General features: G+C 45.4%; 1 protein-coding gene across 16 annotated transcripts in view; it reads left to right on the top strand.

Annotated features, from left to right (window-relative positions):
* The window catches only part of MCF2L (MCF.2 cell line derived transforming sequence like), a 648,156-nt gene that overhangs the window by 587,494 nt on the left and 35,703 nt on the right, over positions 1 to 24,959 (top strand). For 9 of the 16 annotated variants that reach the window (XM_063953143.1, XM_063953132.1, XM_063953130.1 and 6 more), the window contains 6 exons: positions 8,898 to 9,119; positions 9,993 to 10,085; positions 10,659 to 10,737; positions 11,862 to 11,928; positions 13,208 to 13,323; positions 13,523 to 13,615. In XM_063953143.1, coding sequence (XP_063809213.1) covers positions 8,898 to 9,119; positions 9,993 to 10,085; positions 10,659 to 10,737; positions 11,862 to 11,928; positions 13,208 to 13,323; positions 13,523 to 13,615 — 670 coding nt within the window. The remainder of the gene's footprint in view (positions 1 to 8,897; positions 9,120 to 9,992; positions 10,086 to 10,658; positions 10,738 to 11,861; positions 11,929 to 13,207; positions 13,324 to 13,522; positions 13,616 to 24,959) is intronic. The other 7 variants (XM_063953141.1, XM_063953144.1, XM_063953139.1 and 4 more) reach the window with 3 other exon arrangements.

Here is a 24,959-nt window from a genome sequence, read left to right as displayed (position 1 = left end):
ATCGTTTTTGGGTTAAAGAGGTTCTGTCCCGTCTCCGTGTCAATCATCTCTATTGCAAATTAGAAAAATGCGTCTTTGAAGTCAAGTCCATTCCGTTTCTAGGGTACATTGTGTCCGGTTCCGGACTAGAGATGGATCCTGAGAAACTACAAGCAATTCAGAATTGGCCGGTACCCTTAACCCTCAAAGGGGTCCAGAGGTTCTTAGGGTTCGCCAATTATTACCGAAAGTTTATACGAGACTTTTCCACCATTGTGGCGCCTATTACTGCTTTCACCAAGAAGGGTGCTAACCCGTCCAAGTGGTCTGAAGAAGCCATGCAAGCTTTTCATCTTTTAAAACAGAGGTTCATCTCTGCGCCTGTCCTGAAACAGCCTGACATCGACTCTCCTTTCATCCTAGAGGTGGATGCCTCCTCCGTTGGAGTAGGAGCGGTGTTATCTCAGAGGGCTAAAGATGGCCATTTACATCCTTGCAGTTTCTTCTCCCGGAAGTTCTCCCCAGCTGAGCGCAACTATGCCATTGGCGACCAGGAGTTGCTAGCCATCAAGCTCGCTCTAGAAGAGTGGAGGTATCTGTTGGAGGGAGCTTCTCATTTAATCACCATACTTACAGACCACAAGAACCTTTTATACCTGAAGGGCGCACAATGTCTCAACCCTCGTCAGGCCAGATGGGCACTTTTCTTTTCCAGGTTCGACTTTAAACTCCAGTTCTGTCCGGGCTCTCAGAATCGCAAGGCCGATGCCCTTTCCCGCTCATGGGAGCAAGAAAATGAGTCAGAGTCTTCAGACAAGCATCCTATTATAAATCCGTTGGCATTCTCCACGGTAGGGATGGACTCTACGCCCCCATCAGGGAAAAGTTTTGTGAAGCCGATGCTAAGGAAGAAGCTCATGCATTGGGCCCATGCTTCCCGTTTTGCCGGACATACAGGTATCCAAAAAACCCTGGAGTTTATCTCTAGGTCCTATTGGTGGCCAACTCTGAAAAAAGACGTCTTGGAGTTTATTGCATCTTGCCCAAAGTGTGCCCAACATAAAGTATCCCGCCAGTCGCCTGCGGGGCAACTGGTTCCACTATCCGTTCCCCGTCGACCATGGACCCACTTGTCGATGGATTTCATTACAGACTTACCCATGTGCAACAAGTTCAATACCATCTGGGTGGTAGTTGACCGGTTCACCAAGATGGCACACTTCATTCCTCTCACCGGTCTTCCGTCAGCTTCCAAGTTGGCTCAAGTATTCATACAAGAGATCTTCCGACTCCACGGTCTTCCTGAAGAAATTATCTCAGATCGAGGAGTTCAATTCACAGCCAAATTCTGGCGAAGTTTATGTCAAGTCCTCCAAGTCAAGCTAAAGTTTTCCACGGCTTACCATCCTCAGACCAATGGTCAAACCGAGAGGGTGAATCAGGACTTGGAGGCCTTCCTCCGCATCTATGTGTCCTCCTCTCAAGATGACTGGGTTCAATTACTTCCCTGGGCCGAGTTCTGTCATAACAACCAGTATCATTCTTCATCTTCTTCAACACCATTCTTCACCAACTTTGGATTCCACCCTAAAGTCCCTGAGTTCCAACCGCTTCCAGCAACTTCTGTTCCCGCAGTGGATATCACCTTGCATCAGTTTGCCAATATCTGGAAGAGCGTACGATCAGCTCTGCTCAAGGCATCGTTCAGGTACAAGAAGTTTGCGGATAAGAAGCGTCGAGCAGTTCCTGCTCTCAAGGTGGGTGATCGGGTATGGTTATCCACGAAGAATTTGAGGTTAAGAGTTCGCAGTATGAAGTTTGCACCTCGCTATATCGGTCCTTTCAAGATTGAACAAGTCATCAATCCTGTTGCTTACAGACTCCAGTTGCCTCCCTTCTTAAAAATACCCAGGACATTCCATGTTTCCCTGTTGAAACCGCTGATCTTGAATCGGTTTCATTCCTCACTTCCTCCAACTCCGAAAGTCCAAACTCAACGAGGCGTTGAGTATGAAGTGGCCAAGATCCTGGACTCACGTCACCGTTACGGTCAACTACAGTATCTTATTGACTGGAAGGGTTACGGCCCTGAGGAACGTTCATGGACCAATGCTTCTGATGTCCATGCTCCTGCCTTGGTCCGGAGATTCCATTCCAAGTTTCCTCAAAAGCCAAAGAAGTGTCCTGGGGCCACTCCTAAAGGGGGGGTGCTGTCACGATCCGGGTATCTGGACGCCATTTCTTACCCATCAGATGCCTCCTAAGGCTGGCTCAGCGCTCCAGGACCGGATCCCATCTGTTATCCTAATGTTCACATTCCTGCATCCTCTCCTGTCTCTCTGAGACGCTGTCACAGTAACGCCTTATTACATCTGGCATGGCGTCTCCCGCGGCCTCCGCCGCCGTCCCTGAGCTTCTGCATGCAGAGTGTCAGAGTGGCGATTACGTCAGCCGCGGCCTCCGCTGTGTCCGCGTGGTTGGATGTGCACTTGTCAGCCTGGCGTCTCCTGTCTCCAGTGGCCGGCGCCGCCATTACTGTTTTCATTACCACATGGATTACAAACCAAACTTCCCTCCAAGTGTCTGCATGGGCGCAGCCATCTTGGATTCTGTCAGCTGATCATTTCCTCCAATCTGTTGTCAGTATTGTTAATCTGCATAATTGCCTAGCCAATCCCTTCCTTGCTGCAGGTATAAATACACTGTGCCTGAGCAAGGAAGGCGTCAGTGCTTTGGTTGTCAAACCTAGTTCCTGTTTGTCTCTCTCCTGTGATTGTCTTCCAGGTTCCAGCTCCTGTCTCAAGACTTCCACCATAGAGACCCGCACCAGCATTCCACCTGCGGTGTAGCCTGACTCTCCAATCCATTGTGGATTCATCTGTTTCCAGCTACAGCATTACCTGCTTCCAGCTCAGCTTCCAGCAGAGTACAGCTTCCCTTAAAGGGCCGGTGTCCTTTCTACACTTTACCACTCTCCACCGGTATTATTATTTCTCCGCTCTCAAATTCTACATTTCAGTTCATATTTCATCGCTCCCAAGTTCATCTATTATTTAACTGGTTCCAGCCAGTATCCACTCCGTGCTAACAACAGTCTGGTTCCAGCCAGTATCCACAGCAGCTGTTTTACCTTCAGCAACCCAGCTTTTCCTGGAACATCAGCTGGCACAATCCTGGGTTATCTCCATTGCTACAGTCGGGCCTGGTAAGGACTTTCCATCTAGAAGATCATAAGAACTATCTCACACTACCAGTGCCCTGTGGCTCCTGCCATCCTGTAGTACCCAGGAACTGTATTTATTATTTGCTGACTTTTACGTTTTCTTTTACTGCTGCTGTGTTGCGGAGTTGTCATAATAAACATCATTGACTTTTATCCAAGTTGTCGTGGTCACGCCTTCGGGCAGTTATTATTCATGTTACTTACATGTCCAGGGGTCTGATACAACCTCCCAGGTTTCGGTACATCTCAGCCCCTACAACTGAGGCTGCCTCCCGTCAGCTCAGGCCCTCAGTTGTGACAGCAGGATGGCGATGGCAGAAGCCACAAGGATTCTCCGATGGGCGGAAAATCATGTGTTAGCACTGTCAGCAGTGTTCATTTCCGGAGTGGATAACTGGGAAGCAGACTTTCTCAGCAGACACGACCTCCACCCGGGAGAGTGGGGACTTCATCCAGAAGTCTTCCAAATGATTGTACACCGTTGGGAAAGGCCACAGGTGGACATGATGGCGTCCCGCCTCAACAAAAAGCTAAAAAGATATTGCGCCAGGTCAAGGGACCCTCAGGCGATAGCTGTGGACGCTCTGGTAACACCGTGGGTGTACCAGTCGGTGTATGTGTCCCCTTCTCTGCCTCTCATACCCAGGGTAATGAGAATAATAAGAAGGAGTGGAGTAAGAACTATACTCATTGTTCTGGATTGGCCAAGAAGAGCTTGGTACCCAGAACTCCAAGAAATGATCTCAGAGGACCCATGGCCTCTGCCGCTCAGACAGGACCTGCTGCAGCAGGGGGCCTGTCTGTTCCAAGACGTACCGCGGCTGCGTTTGACGGCATGGCGGTTGAACGCCGGATCCTGAAGGAAAAGGGCATTCCGGAGGAAGTTATTCCTACGCTAATTAAAGCTAGGAAAGAAGTGAACGCAAACCATTATCACCGCATATGGCGGAAATATGTTGCGTGCTGTGAGGCCAGGAAGGCCCCAACTGAGGAATTTCAGCTAGGTCGATTTCTGCACTTCCTACAGTCAGGGGTGACAATGGGCCTAAAATTGGGTTCCATTAAGGTCCAGATTTCGGCTCTATCGATTTTCTTCCAAAATAGAACTGACTTCACTGCCTGAAGTTCAGACTTTTGTTAAGGGAGTGCTGCATAGTCAGCCCCCGTTTGTGCCTCCAGTGGCACCGTGGGATCTCAACGTGGTGTTGGATTTCCTGAAGTCGCATTGGGTTGAGCCACTTAAATCCGTGGAGCTAAAATACCTCACGTGGAAAGTGGTCATGCTGTGGGCCTTGGCGTCGGCCAGGCGTGTATCAAAATTAGCGGCTTTATCATGCAAAAGCCCTTATCTAATTTTTTTATATGGATAGGGCGGAATTGAGGACTTGTTCCCAATTCCTTCCTAAGGTGGTATCAGTTTTTCATGTGAACCAACCTATTGTGGTGCCTGCGGCTACTTGGGCCTTGGAGGATTCCAAGTTACTGGACGTAGTTAGGGCCCTGAAAAATATATGTTTCCAGGACGGCTGGAGTCAGGAAAACTGACTCGCTATTTATTCTGTATGCACCCAACAAGCTGGGTGCTCCTGCTTCTAAGCAGACTATTGCTCGCTGGATCTGTAGCACGATTCAACTTGCACATTCTGCGGCTGGACTGCCGCCCCCTTAATCTGTAAAAGCCCATTCCACGAGGAAAGTGGGCTCTTCTTGGGCGGCTGCCCGAGGGGTCTCGGCTTTACAAATTTGCTGAGCTGTTACTTGGTCGGGTTCAAACACTTTTGCAAGAGTCTACAAGTTTGATACCCTGGCTGAGGAGGACCTAGAGTTTGCTCATTCGGTGCTGCAGAGTCATCCGCACTCTCCCGCCCGTTTGGGAGCTTTGGTATAATCCCCATGGTCCTTACGGAGTCCCAGCATCCACTTAGGACGTCAGAGAAAGTAAGATTTTACTCACCGGTAAATCTATTTCTCGTAGTCCGTAGTGGATGCTGGGCGCCCATCCCAAGTGCGGATTGTCTGCAATACTTGTATATAGTTATTGCCTAACTAAAGGGTTATTGTTGAGCCATTTGTTGAGAGGCTCAGTTATATTTCATACTGTTAACTGGGTATAGTATCACGAGTTATACGGTGTGATTGGTGTGGCTGGTATGAGTCTTACCCGGGATTCAAAATCCTTCCTTATTGTGTCAGCTCTTCCGGGCACAGTATCCTAACTGAGGTCTGGAGGAGGGTCATAGTGGGAGGAGCCAGTGCACACCAGGTAGTCCTAAAGCTTTCTTTAGTTGTGCCCAGTCTCCTGCGGAGCCGCTATTCCCCATGGTCCTTACGGAGTCCCAGCATCCACTACGGACTACGAGAAATAGATTTACCGGTGAGTAAAATCTTATTATATACACATATACAGGTTGAGTATCCCTTATACAAAATGCTTGGGACCAGAGGTATTTTGGATATGGGATTTTTCCGTATTTTGGAATAATTGCATACCATAATGAGATATCATGGTGATGGGACCCAAGTCTAAGCACAGAAAGCATTTATGTTTCATATACACCTTATACACACAGCCTGAAGGTCATTTTAGACAATATGTTTTACAAATTTGTGCATTAAACAAAGTGTGTCTATATTCACACAATTCATTTATGTTTCATATACACCTTATACACACAGCCTGAAGGTCATTTAATACAATGGGGGTAATTCCAAGCTGATCGCAGCAGGAAATTTTTTAGCAGTTGGGCAAAACCATGTGCACTGCAGGGGAGGCAGATATAACATTTGCAGAGAGAGTTAGATTTGGGTGTGGTGAGTTCAATCTGCAATCTTAATTGCAGTGTAAAATAAAGCAGCCAGTATTTACCCTGCACAGAAACAAAATAACGCACCCAAATCTAACTCTCTCTGCAAATGTTATATCTGCCCCCCCTGCAGTGCACATGGTTTTGCCCAACTGCTAAAAAATTTCCTGCTGCGATCAACTTGGAATTACCCCCAATATTTTTAATAACTTGTGTTTTAAAATAAGTGTGTGTACATTGAGTCATCAAAAAACAAAGGTTTCACTATCTCACTCTCACTCAAAAAAGTCTGTATTTCGGAATATTACGTATTTCGGAATATTTGGATATGGGAGATGCAACCTGTATATGTGTATATATATATATAGTAAAAAAATTACGTTCTAATGCGCCTACTAGTGCAAACGAAGAAAGTGCAAAATGTGCTTAGGTGAACATATATTTTGGGAATAGACTTAGCTTCTTAGTTAGCATCTTCGGTCGTCAGACCAGCATATAATAAATGAAACGGAAAAACCTTGTTGGTTGGGATTGCTTTCCCTAGATTATACACAGTATCTGTTGCTTTTAAACAAATATGCAGAGTTAAAATGTTACACACGATGGTCTCTATATTTTTTCTTTTCTATACAACTTGATTATATGCTGGTCTGACGACCGAAGACGCTAACTAAGAAGCTAAATATATTCCCAAAATACCTGTTCACCTGAGCACATTTTGCACTTTGTACGTTTGCACTAGTAGGCGCTTTAATAATAATAATTTTATTTATATAGTGCTCTTTCTCCAAACAGGACTCAAGGCGCTTACTTTAGAACATCATTTTTTACTGTTTTATGCGTGTTTCACAAATACACTGTTTTTTTTAGCAGTCACTCAAAGATATTAATGGGGACTGTTTCTTAATAATTAATTCTATAAATTGTCTACGTGTTATTTCTTTGACATTTGTGCTCTCAGTTCCAAATTTTTTCTTTTTATATACAGTTTATATATATATATATATATACACACAGTATATATATATATATATATATATATATATACAGTATATAATATACACACACAATACATGTCAAAAGTTTTAGAACACACCCATTTTGCCAGGTCTTAATTGTAAGCCATTCCAGTCCAGTGAATAATGTAAAATGGAATCAAAGGTAAGCGGTAAAACTACTAGAGGTTTAAAAGAAAAAGTTTAGGTTAGCAAAAACTGAAAGCTAATGTAAATTATGTAGAAGTAATATGTTAAGAAATTAAAAATGAGAGGCGTTTCAAAAAATAATAGATGCCCCAAGGTTTGCTATTAAAAACATTGCCCTTTTAACTTTCAGGCTTAGATATGCAGCAAAATAAACAGTTACTAAACCCCTGTATTACCAACTGTCAGATATGGAGGAAGCCACATGATGGTCTGAGTTCTCTTTTGCTGGATTCTGGCCACTTGCACAGAACCTAAAGGGCTTCCACAGCATTTTTCAAAGCCAGGCAGTACTCTCTGGTCAGTGCCTAGTTGGTCATGTGTTTATTCTGTGGCAAGATAATGACACAGAACATACTTTTAGGCTATGTCAGAACTACCTTCGATGGAAAAGGCATGCACAGTCTCCAGACTTAAACCTCATTGAGCGGGTTTAGGATGAACTGAACAGGAAGGTGAAAGTAAAAGCCACCTTACATGTTCATCACATGTGTGGGAACTTCTACAGCAGTGTTGGGAAGAACTTCTCGAACAAACTTTGATTTCCGTTATAGAAAGAATGTATCTGTAAAAGGAGGCAAACATTTATATTCAATTCTTGTGACTGTGTAGTTGTTCTATATTTAATTACAAAGTACTTTTATTCATTAATCCAGTGGTTCTCAAACTTTTTTGAATCATGGCGCCCTAGAGTATCAGAATTTTTTTCAGGGCACCACTAGGCAAAAAAAGTTTCTTACTGAGAAATGTAGAAAGAAATATTAAATGTAGTAAATTGTGTTTATATGTCATCCTTAGATTCAGTTATGTGTTGAGGGACAGGACTTGCATCTGTTTGTCAACATATATTATGATTAGCAGCCACCAGCACTGGTTTTGCAGGGGTGTAGTAGGGTATGCCGGTGGCTAGCATACTGGCGCCGGAATCCCGACCGCCAGCATACCAGCAGCTGTACGCAGCTGGGCGAGTGCAAATGAGCCCCTTGCGGGCTCGCTGCACTCGCCACGCTGCGGGCACGGTGCACGCGCGCCACGCTATCTATTCTCCCTCCAGGGGGGTCGTGTACCCCCAAGAAGGAGAAAAAGTGTCGGTATGCTGGCTGTCGGGATTCCGGCGCAGGTATACTGTGCGCTGGGATCCCGATAGTCGGCAAACTGAAGACCACCCGTTTTGCAGTTGCATTACATTGACCATAAATAATTTAAATTGGTCCTGGACCACCAACCCAAGGCACCCCTTCAAGTGTCCTGAGGCACCCAAGGGTGCCACGGCACAGTTTGAGAACCACAGCATTAATCTATGTAAATTTCAATAAAAAGAAAAAAAGGAAAATGTGAGTGTTCTAAAACATTTTACAGGTAGTGTATATGACAATTTCAAACATTTTAAGATCTGTTCATCGTAAGATCTTCCCCTCCATGTAAGAGAAATTATAGCTCTCTATAATAGAGACGTAAACTATTAGAGCTGCATTCAAGTATACTTCATGGTGCATGTGTGAACTTTACAACTGTGACCTCATATGGCTGTATTTTTTGGAACATGTGTTGACTGGCTTTTTTTTATTTTATATATTGTTTTTATTGATGAACAACCTATAAATGTAAAACTTGACTTATCATGTTTTCAGTTATGTGCAGCACTCTTATTCCAGAATTAATACTGTGGGCTCTCAATCTTCATTCTAGGGGAACCTGAATGACCTTGGAAAACTTTTAATGCAAGGGTCTTTTAATGTATGGACTGAACATAAAAAGGGTCATTCGAAAGTAAAGGATCTGGCAAGGTTTAAGCCCATGCAGAGGCACCTGTTTCTGCATGAGAGGGCAGTGCTGTTCTGCAAGAAGAGAGAAGAGAATGGGGAGGGGTACGAGAAGGCCCCTTCTTATAGCTACAAACATTCCTTAAATGTAAGTCTGCACACCATTCTACCACTGTACTATAGACACTTCTTAACATTAAAATAGTGCTCCTATAAGAGGGCTAAGATATACGTGGTAATTTATTAACAAGTGATAAATTGCTAAACATGGATTTAATCTTTTGGAACACATTGTTTTATTGGGAAAGCGTCACAGGCAATCTTTAATCACTGAGTTCCACCATCTTGATTCCTTGCGCACCTCGTTATTTTGTGTAAAAATCCATTGCTGAGCTGCTCGACGGCGGATACGGCCGACTGGCGACCCGGCGGCATGGGGGAGGTGAAGGGGGGAGTGAAGTTTCTTCACTTCCCCCGTCACCCGGTTCGATAGCACTGCACGCTAATATGGACGAGATTGTCCATATTGGGCTGCATGCATAAGCGACAGGGCACCAACGATTAACGAGTGCGGAGCCATGCATCGTTCATCATTGGTGCCTACACACTGCACGATATGAACGAGAACGTTCATATCGTGCAGTGAGATCTGTGAGTGAGTAGGTCCCATTACTCTGTGTTTTTTTTCTGAGTAACTTTTTTTATTATAAACAATTGTTTATAGTGTGTATGTTTTGAGGCTCAATATACTGCTTGACATTTCTTCTAGCAGCTTCATTTTTACATTTACTGTATACGTGTAATGTAAATACTTAATCAGTTCTAGCTGTCAGGGTGGTTTAAAAGTAGTGCAGTCTCTCAGTTGTGTTTCAATCATTACTAACATCTGCAGAAAAGATATTTGGAGGTTGCTAGGATCTTTATTTTCAATGCAAGTCTTTCCATAGGATATGTATGTAATTGGTGCTGTCATTTAATAATAAAATAAATAAGTGACTTATCTTGCTTTTTCATTTGTTAGATGACATCTGTTGGAATAACGGAGTATGTGAAAGGGGACAATAAGAAATTTGAAATCTGGTACAATGCAAGAGAAGAAGTTTATATTGTGCAGGTACTGTTATACTTTAGTTTATGATGCAGACAGTCACAGAAAACATCCATGTGGCGGTTATGTACACCTTTTTATTAAATGAAAGGCTATAACAAGTCACTGCAGACATGTAAAACTACACGTACAAGGCTGGATATATTTTAAACTATAAGGGACTCCCTTATCTCTTGTAAGAGTGTTTGGTCACAATTTGTTATGCATTACATACAAGAAGTAATCATAAATCTTGAACACTGTATGATTACTTATTTGTGTATTTCATGGTAGTAATGTTGCATATACTGTTTATGGTTCGTAACATAGGATCACCTTCCAGCATTCACAAGCTTGTGGGGAACACTTACTGTAGGTGATTAGTAAAACAGTAGATGGACAAAGCAGGTGGTTATACTGTATGTAACACCATTTATTTGTTACCAGTTGCTTATATAGCTCAGCAAATTCCCTTGCGCTTTACAATTGGACCATGCTACTGTAATTAGTATTGAACTGCATATATCTGAATCCTGTTTTATTTGTTTTTTTATTAAGAGATAAATTTACACTGACTACATAATTGTGTATTTGTAACAGGCTCCAACAGCTGACATAAAGGCCACATGGGTAAATGCAATCAGAAAAGTGTTAACTAGCCAGTTACAGGCATGTAGAGGTAAATGTTACACCTTTTGTTCTACTTTTCTGCTAAATACATTTTTTTCATCTATTGTGTTGTTTATATTGTGTAAATACCCTTTGCTTTCTCCCAGGCACATGTAACCAGTTAGTTGCCATTTTCTCTTATGCCTCAGTGTACACATGCGGGGGTCAGTTGTGATTACATCAGCGCTTTCAGCCGTGATGGGATCACTGACATTATACCACTGATAGGCGGACTACTTAGTGAGGATCCTGTTATGACCCTACCCTATTTTCTCGCTTTACCTTCTTGCTTCCAGCTCTTACCCCTGCTTGGATGTAGAATTGTCTTTGGGATTAGTTGCTGACCTTTGCCAGAACATGACTCTGCTTGGAAACTGATTTGTACTACGTTTACTACGTCAATTTCTGCTGCTGTTGACAGTGGCTTATATACATAAGCTTCAGCTTGTTCACTGTCCTGCTTTGTGCAGGAATGAGAAATGTTAGTTAACAAATCCCAGTGACAACCATGTACCAATCAGCATCTCAAGTTGTAATAGAAAGTTGGATTCTGTACTAGGCAGAGGGCATGACTGGTGGCTTTTGTCAGGTTGTAGTTTCAGACATGACATTAGAAGTGCAACATCATGAATCAACAAAAGAAGTTTGGATACATACCTACCACAAACCGTTTGTGCTTTATATGTGGCCCAGTCCGTGGGACATGGTATTGCTTGCTGTTCATGCATGTGATCAGACGTGATTTTCAGATGCTTCACGTAGGGTTAACAGACCTGTGAGTTTTTACCAAACTGTCTCGTAAGATTAAACAAATTCCTTTTTCACTTCAGTTTTCCCTATGTATGTGCCTGTGTGCTATCATGGCAGAACAGACAGCCAGTTACTGATCATATGCATTTGTGTTAGGGACACTAAAACAATGCTTTCTATCATAAGTGGAATCAGCCCACACTGCTGCACGTCTACACCACAAGACACAGGGTTTCTGGCAGCTGACAGACATGCTTGCTTAAATTATCAGGTGCTCATGTGGCCATGTTAAAAATAATATTCTTTTCTTTAAATCTTTTAACATGCTGGTTAGTACATTGTTTTGCAGACATAAGTGATGTACTATTTGGTTTGTGTTTGCAGAAGCCAGCCAACACAAATCTGTGGAACAGACCAACAGTTCTCCCTTGCCTACTCCATCTAGTACCAGGTGAGCGTGTGTATTCATTTGTTAGTGTTAACAAGTTAATAATTACTCATTTACAAAGTGTAATTGTAGCAAAGTGTAGCAAAATATGGGTATAGAATTTGGCTAAACCATAAAGCAAATCTGTGTTATGCAGTCCGTTCTGCTCAGTAGTAGAAGGGAGGTAGTAGCAGCGCTGCACCCTTGGGTGTGAGTTGTAGGGCGTCTCTAGTGTAAGTGTTCAGTATACCCTCTTGTCTATGCTTACTGTCCACCCCGTCTGTGTCACCCCGGTCTGTCAGCCCTTCACCTTTTAGATGGCAAGCTTGCAAGAGCAGGGCCTTCTTTCCTCATGTGCCTTTCCTTTTCTTACTTACACTATCTTATACTCCATACTCCTTTCGATGGCATCTAACCCCGGGTTTTCCCATATCTGTCCTATATTGTCTTGAAATGCTGTTTTCTTGTTTGATTATGTAATGTGCAATGGGCACTGCGGATCCCTTGTGGCGCCATATAAATAAAGGATAATAATAATAAGTATAACATGGGTGCTGCTATAAGAAAAAACTTACCAATAATGCAAGATAAAGGTATGAATATAAAATATATTGTTGCAAACAAATGAAGGAGGCAGTATCATTGTTGTGCCAATAAAGATCCAAATTTATTATTGTACTTGTATTAGAGTCACACAATGTTCCTGTACAACAATAGACAATGGAAGAGTGTGGTAGATGAAGGATAGATGTATGGCGCCTGATGTATTGCTGCCTGAGTTCGGTGGCCGTGTGGGATGCTGGCCAAACTCGGAGGGCTTTTTAAAGGGGCAATCACTTACAAGGCAAAACCATGCCTTGTAGGTGATGGCCCTTTAAAAAAAAGTGAGAGTTTGGGCAGCATTGCATCCGGACCATGGTGTTGCCTGGGTAGTAAGTTGGCTAATCTAGAGAGCCTTTTTCTGTATGGTACTATGTCCCTATACACTTGTAGTGTAGTGACAACTTTAAGGGTGTAGTATGTGCTTTTCCTACTAAGGGTACCCACGTACATATTGAACACTTGCACACTAGATATACCCTAAACCATACACCCCAATCATCTTAACACATACCGAGGTGCAATACGGCTACTACCCGCCTTCTACCACTGAGTATACACGAGGCTGGTCACTTCAAGTACCAGCGGCTCCTGATATCCTAGCATAGTCAGACCTGAGCTCTTATCACATACCCCAGTAATATAGTCAGGTATGCTACCCTAAATACTGAATAAATCATACCATTTTATTTTCTGTTTCTAGCCCTCTGAGAAGTAAATCTGGAAAAATCAAAATATTTGAAGAAAGAAAAACAGAGCCTTTATTAAGCCCCGACTCCTCTTCAGTAACATTACCAAAGTATCTTGAAAAAGGTAAAGGTGAGTGACTTGTGCTGAGCGGGTTTTGTAGTACTGGTCAGGCAGAGAGACAAGGGTGTAGAGGTAAGGCGTTTGGATAACTAGGATCTTGCTTTACACAAATATTATATTCAATTCTTCTCATTTCCTGCTGCTGCATGTATGTTTGTGTTTTCCACACAAGTCTATTTCTCTTGTCTGCTGTGTCTCTCATTTCTAGATGGCACAGTTATTAGCCCTACCTCAGAATCTTCTTCAGTTTCAAAAAAGCGCTTCACTTTACAAGGCTTTCCTAACCTCAAAACGCAGAAAGGTAATTTAAAGCCAGCCACATGATATGCACTAACCATATTCACTTTCGCTTTCCATCAAGACATACACAATGAACGCTTGATTAACATTAAGTATTTTCCGCACTTAGAGAACATGTAGCCCACCTTTAGTGGCCACAGACAGTTAGATTCCCATTACAAAGTAATTGTAAAAAGTTCTATGACAAATATATAGGATATGTGAGTTGGCGAGTACACAGATGAAGCACTGTTAATTTGTGAAGCACAGCTGATTGTCTGAAAAATATATACTGGATGTTACCTTATACATTCCTTTCCATTAACTTTCATTGTGTCTCATGTAGCCTTTTACTAATTTGTGCCTTGAACGTAAGCAGGAAACGACACACTCAAGGGACAGAGAGTTGCTTCTTAAATTTAGCAGACATTTTTCAGATGCAGCAAAACACCACTCAAAGTGCACTAGAGACACTGGGTTGCAACTTTAGTTTAAAACATTTTGAAAGCCGCAGATGAAGCACAATGGAACTTGGCGTGAGAAAAGGCTGTAGTTGATGCATTGTAGCACTTCATATACAGATTCAGACTCATTCGCACACACACATTCAAATGTCGCACGTCAAATGGATCAGTGTAACCTAGCAGAGGTTTTGTCACTTCCAGTTGTTTCATTTGTGCAAATAAGATGCACATTTTAAGCATGGGACCTGGCTCACCAAGAGGGGCTGTGTATGTTGCAGTTACATGAACAATCTCTTACTGTACTGAGCATATGATTACTCACTCCTGGCCGCTTCTGTTGCCCCTCTCAATCCATAAAGAGTCATGAGTATTGATTGCATAATCTGGCTAAGGATGTAAGCTTTTTTTTCTCTTACATATGCAAACAATGGATATGCATAGTATAATTTAAAATAAAACCAAACCAACATATGTACTTATAGCTCTGTGAAAGCCAGTATTATATACAGACATGGACACGTTTGTTGGTACCCTTCTACGAAAAATGAAGAAGCCATATTATTCTCTGAATTAACATGAAACTGGCATAAGTATTTGGTATCCACCATTGTTTGTTCCACATCTAGCAGACTTTGCATTTGATTTTTGATTCAATAGAATATTTAAAATAATAAAACAAATGAAGATGACATGGACAAAAATGAGGGGACACATAAGCTAATGTTTTTTTGCACAATCTTTAGAGTGGTTTTTGGCAAAATAAATCGTCAGTTAAGTGGTTAATAGAATTGCACAGATTTTAGGCATGCCGTACCAGACACAGCATGCTGTAGCAGCCCCAAAACATAACACCTCTGCCGTGTGTCGCAGTAGGTAAGCTGTTCTTTTCTTTGAAAGCTTCATTTTTTCATCTGTGAACATATAGCTGATGTGACTGAACATTTAGCTGATGTGCAAGTTTTGACTCCTCTGTCCAAATGACATTCCCCAAAAGCATTGGTTTGTCAGTATGCTTTCTAATAAATACCAGTCTGGCTTTTTGTGTTTTTTTCAATAGTTGAGTCCTCCTGGGTCTTCTTAATAGAGCCATATGTTGCTTACATCATTGGATGGTTTTATCAGACACTGACATACCTTGAATTTAGAGTTTTGCTTGTATCAAGGTTTTCTTGGCTCTTTTTCTTCCATTCTCATTATACTTTCGTTTGATCTGTTTTCTCTTACGTCCTAGAGGATACTGGGAATCCATTTAATACCATGGGGTATAGACGGATCCACTAGGAGCCTTGGGCACTTTAGGAATTTGATAGTGTGCACTGGCTCCTCCCTCTATGCCTCTCCTACCAGACTCAGTTTAGAAAATGTGCCCAACCTCTTGGAGGGTTAATGGTCCCGTTCCCCGCTGACAGGACATTAGCTCCTAAGGGAACTATTCGCAATCCCCACCACGGCGAGTGTACATTCCCGCAGCATGCCGCCACCCCTAACAGCGCCAGAAGATTGAAGAGTGGTGAGTACTAAGCCGGCGTCCCGGTTAGCGGGTTGCCGGCCATTATGGCGGCATGAGGGTACGGAGACGCACGGCTTCTATGGGGACGGCGGGGTCTCCAGACTCAGTAAACAGTGCGGATGCACCGCTTCTGGGGAAGCAAACTGAGTCTTAGTACACTATGGGGGTACACAGTACTCAGACTGGCATTACAGACTTAAAAGGCGACTGACTCCATTTTAAGCACTAAAATTACCTCAGCCAGTATAAAAAAGCGGGAAGACTGCGCGCCATTGAAGGGGCGGGGCTTCACTATGAGCGGATCCACCAGCTCACCAGCGCCATTTTCCCTCTGCAGTGGACACAGACGCTGACTGACAGGGACACGCAGCTACTCTGGAGAGACCCCATATTACCTCAGCGGTACCAGGGGGTCATAGCAGGGGGAAAGCGCTTACTAGTGTACCTGTCTGCGCCCCGGCTAAGCGTGGCATTAGCAGTAAGGGCGCTGTGTGCTGGCTCCAGGCTATCTCTGTGTCTCTCTTGAAAGGCTCTTTGTGGGTTAATTGTGCATTTAACCATTTCCTCTGTGTGTGTGCTGTCACTGTCACAGTATGTCAGACAAAGAGTGTGTTTCATGTAAGGCACAGTGTTCCTCTTCTCCAGGGGGTTCACTAGAGTGTACTCAGTGCAGTGTACCCTTCCAGGCTAGCGGGGCAGAGCCAGCTTGGCTGGATTCCATTAGGGGAATGATTTCCAATATCTCTTCTAAATTGTCCAGTAATGAGAAAGAGACGCAATACTTAAGACAATCGATGACTGAGTTTATGAACAGACTCAGTACCCAAACCACCGTCTCAGTCCCCTGCCATTTGTCCGCAAAAACGTCCTTTAGCCCATATCCTGCAGTCTGACTCTGATGATGAAGGGTCAAACATGGAGGAGGGGGAGGTGGACTCAGAAATGGGGTAGGCTACTCTGTCACAGGGAATAGAGGCTCTCATAGAAGCTATCAGAGACGCTCTGCATATCCCTGATAAGGTAAGAGAGGAGACTGAGGAATTTTATTTCTCTGACGTCCTAGTGGATGCTGGGGACTCCGTCAGGACCATGGGGAATAGCGGCTCCGCAGGAGACAGGGCACAAAAGTAAAAGCTTTAGGATCAGGTGGTGTGCACTGGCTCCTCCCCCTATGACCCTCCTCCAAGCCTCAGTTAAATTTTTGTGCCCGGCCGAGAGGTGGCTCTCCTAAAGAGCTGCTTAGAGTAAAAGTTTTGTTAGGTTTTTTATTTTCAGTGAGTCCTGCTGGCAACAGGCTCACTGCATCGAGGGACTTAGGGGAGAGAAGTGAACTCACCTGCGTGCAGGATGGATTGGCTTCTTAGGCTACTGGACACCATTAGCTCCAGAGGGAGTCGGAACACAGGTCTCACCCTGGGGTTCGTCCCGGAGCCGCGCCGCCGACCCCCTTGCAGATGCCGAAAAGTGAAGAGGTCCAGAAACCGGCGGCAGAAGACTTTTCAGTCTTCATAAGGTAGCGCACAGCACTGCAGCTGTGCGCCATTGTTGTCAGCACACTTCATAGCAGCGGTCACTGAGGGTGCAGGGCGCTGGGGGGGGCGCCCTGGGCAGCAATGATAGTACCTTATTCTGGCTAAAAATACATCACATATAGCCCCTGGGGGCTATATGGATGTATTTAACCCCTGCCAGGTCTCAGAAAAACGGGAGAAGAAGCCCGCCGAAAAGGGGGCGGGGACTATTCTCCTCAGCACACAGCGCCATTTTCCCTCACAGAAATGCTGGTGGGAAGGCTCCCAGGCTCTCCCCTGCACTGCACTACAGAAACAGGGTTAAAACAGAGAGGGGGGGCACTTATTTGGCGATATGACTATATATATTAAAATGCTATAAGGGGAAAAACACTTATATAAAGGTTGTCCCTGTATAATTATAGCGTTTTTGGTGTGTGCTGGCAAACTCTCCCTCTGTCTCCCCAAAGGGCTAGTGGGGTCCTGTCCTCTATCAGAGCATTCCCTGTGTGTGTGCTGTGTGTCGGTACGTGTGTGTCGACATGTATGAGGACGATGTTGGTGAGGAGGCGGAGCAATTGCCTGTAATGGTGATGTCACTCTCTAGGGAGTCGACACCGGAATGGATGGCTTATTTAAGGAATTACGTGATAATATCAACACGCTGCAAGGTCGGTTGACGACATGAGACGGCCGGCAAACAAATTAGTACCTGTCCAGGCGTCTTAAACACCGTCAGGGGCGTTAAAACGTCCTTTTACCTCAGTCGGTCGACACAGACACGGACACTGACTCCAGTGTCGACGGTGAAGAAACAAACGTATTTTCCTTTAGGGCCACACGTTACTTGTTAAGGGCAATGAAGGAGGTGTTACATATTTCTGATACTACAACTACCACAAAAAAGGGTATTATGTGGAGTGTGAAAAAACTACCTGTAGTTTTTCCTGAATCAGATAAATTAAATGAAGTGTGTGATGATGCGTGGGTTTCCCCCGATAGAAAATTATTGGCGGTATACCCTTTCCCGCCAGAAGTTAGGGCGCGTTGGGAAACACCCCTTAGGGTGGATAAGGCGCTCACACGCTTATCAAAACAAGTGGCGGTACCGTCTCCAGATAGGGCCGCCCTCAAGGAGCCAGCTGATAGGAGGCTGGAAAATATCCTAAAAAGTATATACACACATACTGGTGTTATACTGCGACCAGCGATCGCCTCAGCCTGGATGTGCAGCGCTGGGGTGGCTTGGTCGGATTCCCTGACTGAAAATATTGATACCCTTGACAGGGACAGTATTTTATTGACTATAGAGCATTTAAAGGATGCATTTCTATATATGCGAGATGCACAGAGGGATATTTGCACTCTGGCATCAAGAGTAAGTGCGATGTCCATATCTGCCAGAAGTTGTTTATGGACACGACAGTGGTCAGGTGATGCAGATTCCAAACGGCACATGGAAGTATTGCCGTATAAAGGAGAAAAAGACAACGTCTTTTCAGCCTCAGTCCTTTCGTCCCCATAAGGGCAAGCGGGCAAAAGGCCAGTCATATCTGCCATGGGATAGAGGAAAGGGAAGAAGACTGCAGCAGGCAGCCCATTCCCAGAAACAGAAGCCCTCCACCGCTTCTGCCAAGTCCTCAGCATGACGCTGGGGCCGTACAAGCGGACTCAGGTGCGGTGGGGGGGGTCGTCTCAAGAGTTTCAGCACGCAGTGGGCTCCCTCGCAAGTGGACCCCTGGATCCTACAAGTAGTATCCCAGGGGTACAGATTGGAAATTCGAGACGTCTCCCCCTCGCAGGTTCCTGAAGTCTGCTTTACCAACGTCTCCCTCCGACAGGGAGGCAGTAGTGGAAACAATTCACAAGCTGTATTCCCAGCAGGTGATAATCAAAGTACCCCTCCTACAACAAGGAAAGGGGTATTATTCCACACTATATTGTGGTACTGAAGCCAGACGGCTCGGTGAGACCTATTCTAAATCTGAAATAGTTGAACACTTAAATACAAAGGTTCAAATCAAGATGGAGTCACTCAGAGCAGTGATAGCGAACCAGGAAGAAGGGGACTATATGGTGTCCCGGGACATCAGGGATGCTTACCTCCATGTCCCAATTTGCCCTTCTCACCAAGGGTACCTCAGGTTCGTGGTACAGAACTGTCACTATCAGTTTCAGACGCTGCCGGTTGGATTGTCCACGGCACCCCGGGTCCTTACCAAGGTAATGGCCGAAATGATGATTCTTCTTCAAAGAAAATGGACGATCTCCTGATAGGGGCAAGGTCCAGCGAACAGTTGGAGGTCGGAGTAGCACTATCTCAAGTAGTTCTACGACAGCACGGGTGGATTCTAAATATTCCAAAACCGCAGCTGTTTCCGACGACACGTCTGCTGTTCCTAGGGATGATTCTGGACACAGTCCAGAAAAAGGTGTTTCTCCCGGAGAAGAAAGCCAGGGAATTATCCGAGCTAGTCAGGAACCTCCTAAAACCAGGAAAAGTGTCAGTGCATCATTGCACAAGGGTCCTGGGAAAAATGGTGGCTTCTTATGAAGCGATTCCATTCAGTAGATTTCACGCAAGAACTTTTCAGTGGGATCTGCTGGAAAAATGGTCCGGATCGCATCTTCAGATGCATCAGCGGATAACCCTGTCTCCAAGGACAAGGGTGTTTCTTCTGCGGTGGCTGCAGAGTGCTCATCTACTAAAGGGCCGCAGACTCGGCATTCAGGACTGGGTCCTGGTGACCACGGATGCCAGCCTGAGAGGCTGGGGAGCAGTCACACAGGGAAAAAATTTCCAGGGAGTGTGATCAAGTCTGGAGACTTCTCTCCACATAAATATACTGGAGCTAAGGGCAATTTACAATGTTCTAAGCTTAGCAAGACCTCTGCTTCAAGGTCAGCCGGTATTGATCCAGTGGGACAACATCACGGCAGTCGCCCACGTAAACAGACAGGGCGGCACAAGAAGCAGGAGGGCAATGGCAGAAACTGCAAGGATTCTTCGCTGGGCGAAAAATCATGTGATAGCACTGTCAGCAGTGTTCATTCCGGGAGTGGACAACTGGGAAGCAGACTTCCTCAGCAGGCACGACCTCCACCCGGGAGAGTGGGGACTTCATCGGGAAGTATTCCACATGATTGTGTACCGTTGGGAAAGACCAAAGGTGGACATGATGGCGTCCCGCCTGAACAAAAAACTGGACAGGTATTGCGCCAGGTCAAGAGACCCTCAAGCAATATCTGTGGACGTTCTGGTAACACCGTGGGTGTACCAGTCGGTGTATGTGTTCCCTCCTCTGCTTCTCATAACCAAGGTACTGAGAATTATAAGACGTAGAGGAGTAAGAACTATACTCGTGGCTCCGGATTGGCCAAGAAGGACGTGGCACCCGGAACTTCAAGAAATGCTCACAGAGGACTCATGTCCTCTGCCGCTAAGAAGGGACTTGCTTCAGCAAGTACCAGGTCTGTTCCAAGACTTACCGCGGCTGCGTTTGACGGCATGGCGGTGGAACGCCAGATCCTAAGGGAAAAAGGCATTCCGGAAGAGGTCATTCCTACCCTGGTCAAAGCCAGGAAGGAGGTGACCGCAAAACATTATCACCACATGTGGCGAAAATATGTTGCGTGGTGTGAGGCCAGGAAGGCCCCACGAAGAAATTTCAACTCGGTCGATTCCTGCATTTCCTGCAAACAGGAGTGTCTATGGGCCTCAAATTGGGGTCCATTAAGGTTCAAATTTCGGCCCTGTAAATTTTCTTCCAGAAAGAATTGGCTTCAGTTCCTGAAGTCCAGAAGTTTGTCAAGGGAGTATTGCATATACAACCCCCTTTTTGTGCCTCCAGTGGCACTGTGGGATCTCAACGTAGTTCTGGGATTCCTCAAATCACATTTTAAACCGCTCAAATCTGTGGATTTGAAATATCTCACATGGAAAGTGACCATGCTGTTGGCCCTGGCCTCGGCCAGGCGAGTGTCAGAATTGGCGGCTTTGTCTCACAAAAGCCATATCTGATTGTCCATTCGGACAGGGCAGAACTGCGGACTCGTCCCCAGTTTCTTCCTAAGGTGGTGTCAGCGTTTCACCTGAACCAGCTTATTGTGGTACCTGCGGCTACTAGGGACTTGGAGGACTCCAAGTTGCTAGATGTTGTCAGGGCCCTGAAAATATAGGTTTCCAGGACGGCTGGAGTCAGGAAAACTGACTCGCTGTTATCCTGTATGCACCCAACAAACTGGGTGCTCTTGCTTCTAAGCAGACGATTGCTCGTTGGATTTGTAGCACATTTCAACTTGCACATTCTGTGGCAGGCCTGCCACAGCCTAAATCTGTCAAGGCCCATTCCACAAGGAAGGTGGGCTCATCCTGGGCGGCTGCCCGAGGGGTCTCGGCATTACAACTCTGCCGAGCAGCTACGTGGTCGGGGAGAACACGTTTGTAAAATTCTACAAATTTGATACCCTGGCTAAAGAGGACCTGGAGTTCTCTCATTCAGTGCTGCAGAGTCATCCGCACTCTCCCGCCCGTTTGGGAGCTTTGGTATAATCCCCATGGTCCTGACGGAGTCCCCAGCATCCACTAGGACGTCAGAGAAAATAAGATTTTACTTACCGATAAATCTATTTCTCGTAGTCCGTAGTGGATGCTGGGCGCCCATCCCAAGTGCGGATTGTCTGCAATACTTGTACATAGTTATTGTTACAAAAATCGGGTTATTATTGTTGTGAGCCATCTTTTCAGAGGCTCCGCTGTTATCATGCTGTTAACTGGGTTCAGATCACAGGTTGTACAGTGTGATTGGTGTGGCTGGTAGGAGTCTTACCCGGGATTCAAAATCCTTCCTTGTTGTGTACGCTCGTCCGGGCACAGTATCCTAACTGAGGCTTGGAGGAGGGTCATAGGGGGAGGAGCCAGTGCACACCACCTGATCCTAAAGCTTTTACTTTTGTGCCCTGTCTCCTGCGGAGCCGCTATTCCCCATGGTCCTGACGGAGTCCCCAGCATCCACTACGGACTACGAGAAATAGATTTATCGGTAAGTAAAATCTTATTTTTAATATAAAAAAGAAATCCTCAGCCACTTTTCCTGTGTCAAAGGAACTAAATACCCAGTTTGAAGAACCGTGGGTTAATCCTGATAGGAAATTTCAAATCCCTAAAAGGTTGATATCATCTTTTCCTTTTCCTCCTGAGGATAGGGAAAAATAGGAAAATCCACCGATAGTGGATGCATCAGGATCCAGGCTGTCACGGAAAATTGTACTACCCAGGTGCAGCTTCCCTGAAAGATACTGCTGATCGTAAAATTGAGAATACACTCAAATCTTTGTATACAGCTGCTGGGGTGACCCAGAGACCCACTATAGCATGTGGGTGGATTACTAAGGCCATCGCCAAATGGTCGGGTAACCTAATTGAGGGGTTAGGTACCTTGCCTAAGTGGGAGATTAGTTTACTCCTGCAACATATACAGGACTCTGCAAATTTTATAGTAGAAGCCATAAAATAAATAGGCTTGCTTAATGCATGCACCACTGCTATGGCAGTGTCAGCACACAGAGGCTTATGGCTACCCCAGTGGATTGCTGACGCGGACTCCAGGAAAGGCGTGGAAGGCCTACCCTTCACAGGAGAGAGGCCTTATTTGGAGATGAACTGGACAAATGGATCTCCAAAGCTACTGCGGGTAAGTCTACGTATCTTTCTTCTGCAGCTCCCCCAGCCAGGAAGGCCTACTCAGGACCTAATCTACAGTCCTTTCGGACTGCCAAGTTTAAGGGCAAAACCAAAGGTTCTTCCACAGCCACCAGAGGCGCTAGAGGTAAACCACACAAACCAGCAACTGCCGGTTCACAGGAGCAGAGCTCAAGCTCTGCTTCCTCAAAGGCTTCAGCATGAGGTGGGAGCCCGACTAAAATATTTTAGTCACATCTGTACATCATGCCAGGATCCCCTGAGTCATAGATGTTATTTCCCAGGGCTACAGACTGGAGTTTCAGGAGCTCCCACCTCACAGATTCTTCAAATCAGGCTTACCAATTTCACAGGAAGCAAGTGTAACTTAACAGGACACCATTCAAAAACTGATGCAGACTCAGGTCATTGTTCCAGTTCCATCTCATCTTCAAAACAAGGGATATTATTCCAACTTGTTTGTAGTACCGAAGCCGGACAGTTCTGTAAGACCGATCTTGAACCTCAAGTCGTTGAACCCGTGCTTACGAGTGTTCAAATTCAAGATGGAGTCTCTGAGAGCTGTGATCACAGGTCTGGAGGAGGGGGAATTCCTAGTGTCTCTGGGTGTCAAGGATGCGTACCTTCATATTCTGATCTGGCCGCCTCATCAGGCTTAGCTACGGTTTGCACTGCAGGCCTTCCACTACCAGTTCCAGGCCTTGCCATTTGGTCTCTCCACGGCACCGAGTGTGTTCTCCAAGGTGATGGCAGAGGTGATGTTTCTACTCCGCAAACAGGGAGTGAACATAATTCCGTACCTGGACGATCTTCTGATAAAGGCACCATCCAGGGAGCGGTTGTTGGACAGCATTGGCCTCTCAACCAAACTACTTCTGGATCACGGGTGGATTCTGAACTTACCAAAATCTCACCTGGAACCGACATAGAAGCTCTCCTTCCTGGGAATGATACTGGACACAAGAGTCTCAGAGAGTGTTCCTTCCCTTAGAGAAGGCTATGGAAATCCAGTCGATGGTTCGGGCTGTCCTGGAGCCAACCCGGATCTCGGTGCACCTGTGCATTTGCCTTCTGGGAAAAATGGTGGCCTCTTACGAGGGTCTTCAGTACGGAAGGTTTCATGCAAGGACCTTCCAGCTGGATCTGATGGACAAATGATCCGGATCGCATCTTCACATGCACCAGAGGATCTGTCGGTCGCCAAAAGTCAGAATCTCCTTTCTGTGGTGGCTACAGACTTCTCACCTCGTTGAGGGTTCGGAGGTTTGGGATTCAGAATTGGATTCTTCTAACCACAGACGCAAGCCTCAGAGGTTGGGAAGCAGTCACCCAGGGGGTGCAGTTTCAAGGAAGATGGTCAAATCGGGAAGTTGTCCTTCCAATAAACATCTTGTAACTCAGAGCAATCTGCAATGCCTTTCTGCAGGCCTCACCTCTACTTCGGAATCAGGCCATTCAGGACCAGTCGGACAACTTAACAATGGTAACGTACATAAACTGTCAGGGCAGAACGAAAAGCAGAGCAGCAATGTCAGAGGTGTCAAGATTCTCCTCTGGGCGGAAAAACACGCCGTGTCATTGTCGGCGGTCTTTATTCCGGGAGTAGACAACTGGGAAGCAGACTTCCTCAGCAGACACAAACTGCACCCGGGGGAGTGGGGCCTCCACCCGGAGGTGATCCGGTCGTTGACATGTCAGTGGGGATATCCACAGATCAACATGATTGCCTCTCGACTCATCAAGAAGCTCAAGCAGTATTGTTCTAGGTCGAGAGACCCGGAAGCAGTGGTGGTAGACGCTCTGACAACACTGTGGGTCTACCAACTGGTGTACGTGTTTCCGCCACTTCCTCTGATACCAAGAATTCTAAAAAGAATAAAAAGGGAAACAGTTCAAGCAATACTCATTGCTCCGAACTGGCCTCATAGGGCCTGGTACGCGGATCTTCTCGAGATGCTGTTAGAAGATCTGTGGCCACTACCTCTTCTGCAATAGGGCCCGTTCATCTATCAAGATTTACGATGGCTACGTTTAATGGCATGGAAGTTGAACGGCTGATTCTAGCCAGGAGAGGGATTCCTGACAAGGTCATCCAGACTATGATCCAAGCCAGGAAGGGGGTAACGTCTAAACATTACCACTGTATATGGAAGAAGTATGTCTCTTGGTGTGAGAGCAGA

The sequence above is a fragment of the Pseudophryne corroboree genome, chromosome 2, assembly GCF_028390025.1.
Source record: "Pseudophryne corroboree isolate aPseCor3 chromosome 2, aPseCor3.hap2, whole genome shotgun sequence".
NCBI lineage: Eukaryota > Metazoa > Chordata > Amphibia > Anura > Myobatrachidae > Pseudophryne > Pseudophryne corroboree.
This window is presented reverse-complemented; position numbering and strand designations above follow the sequence as displayed.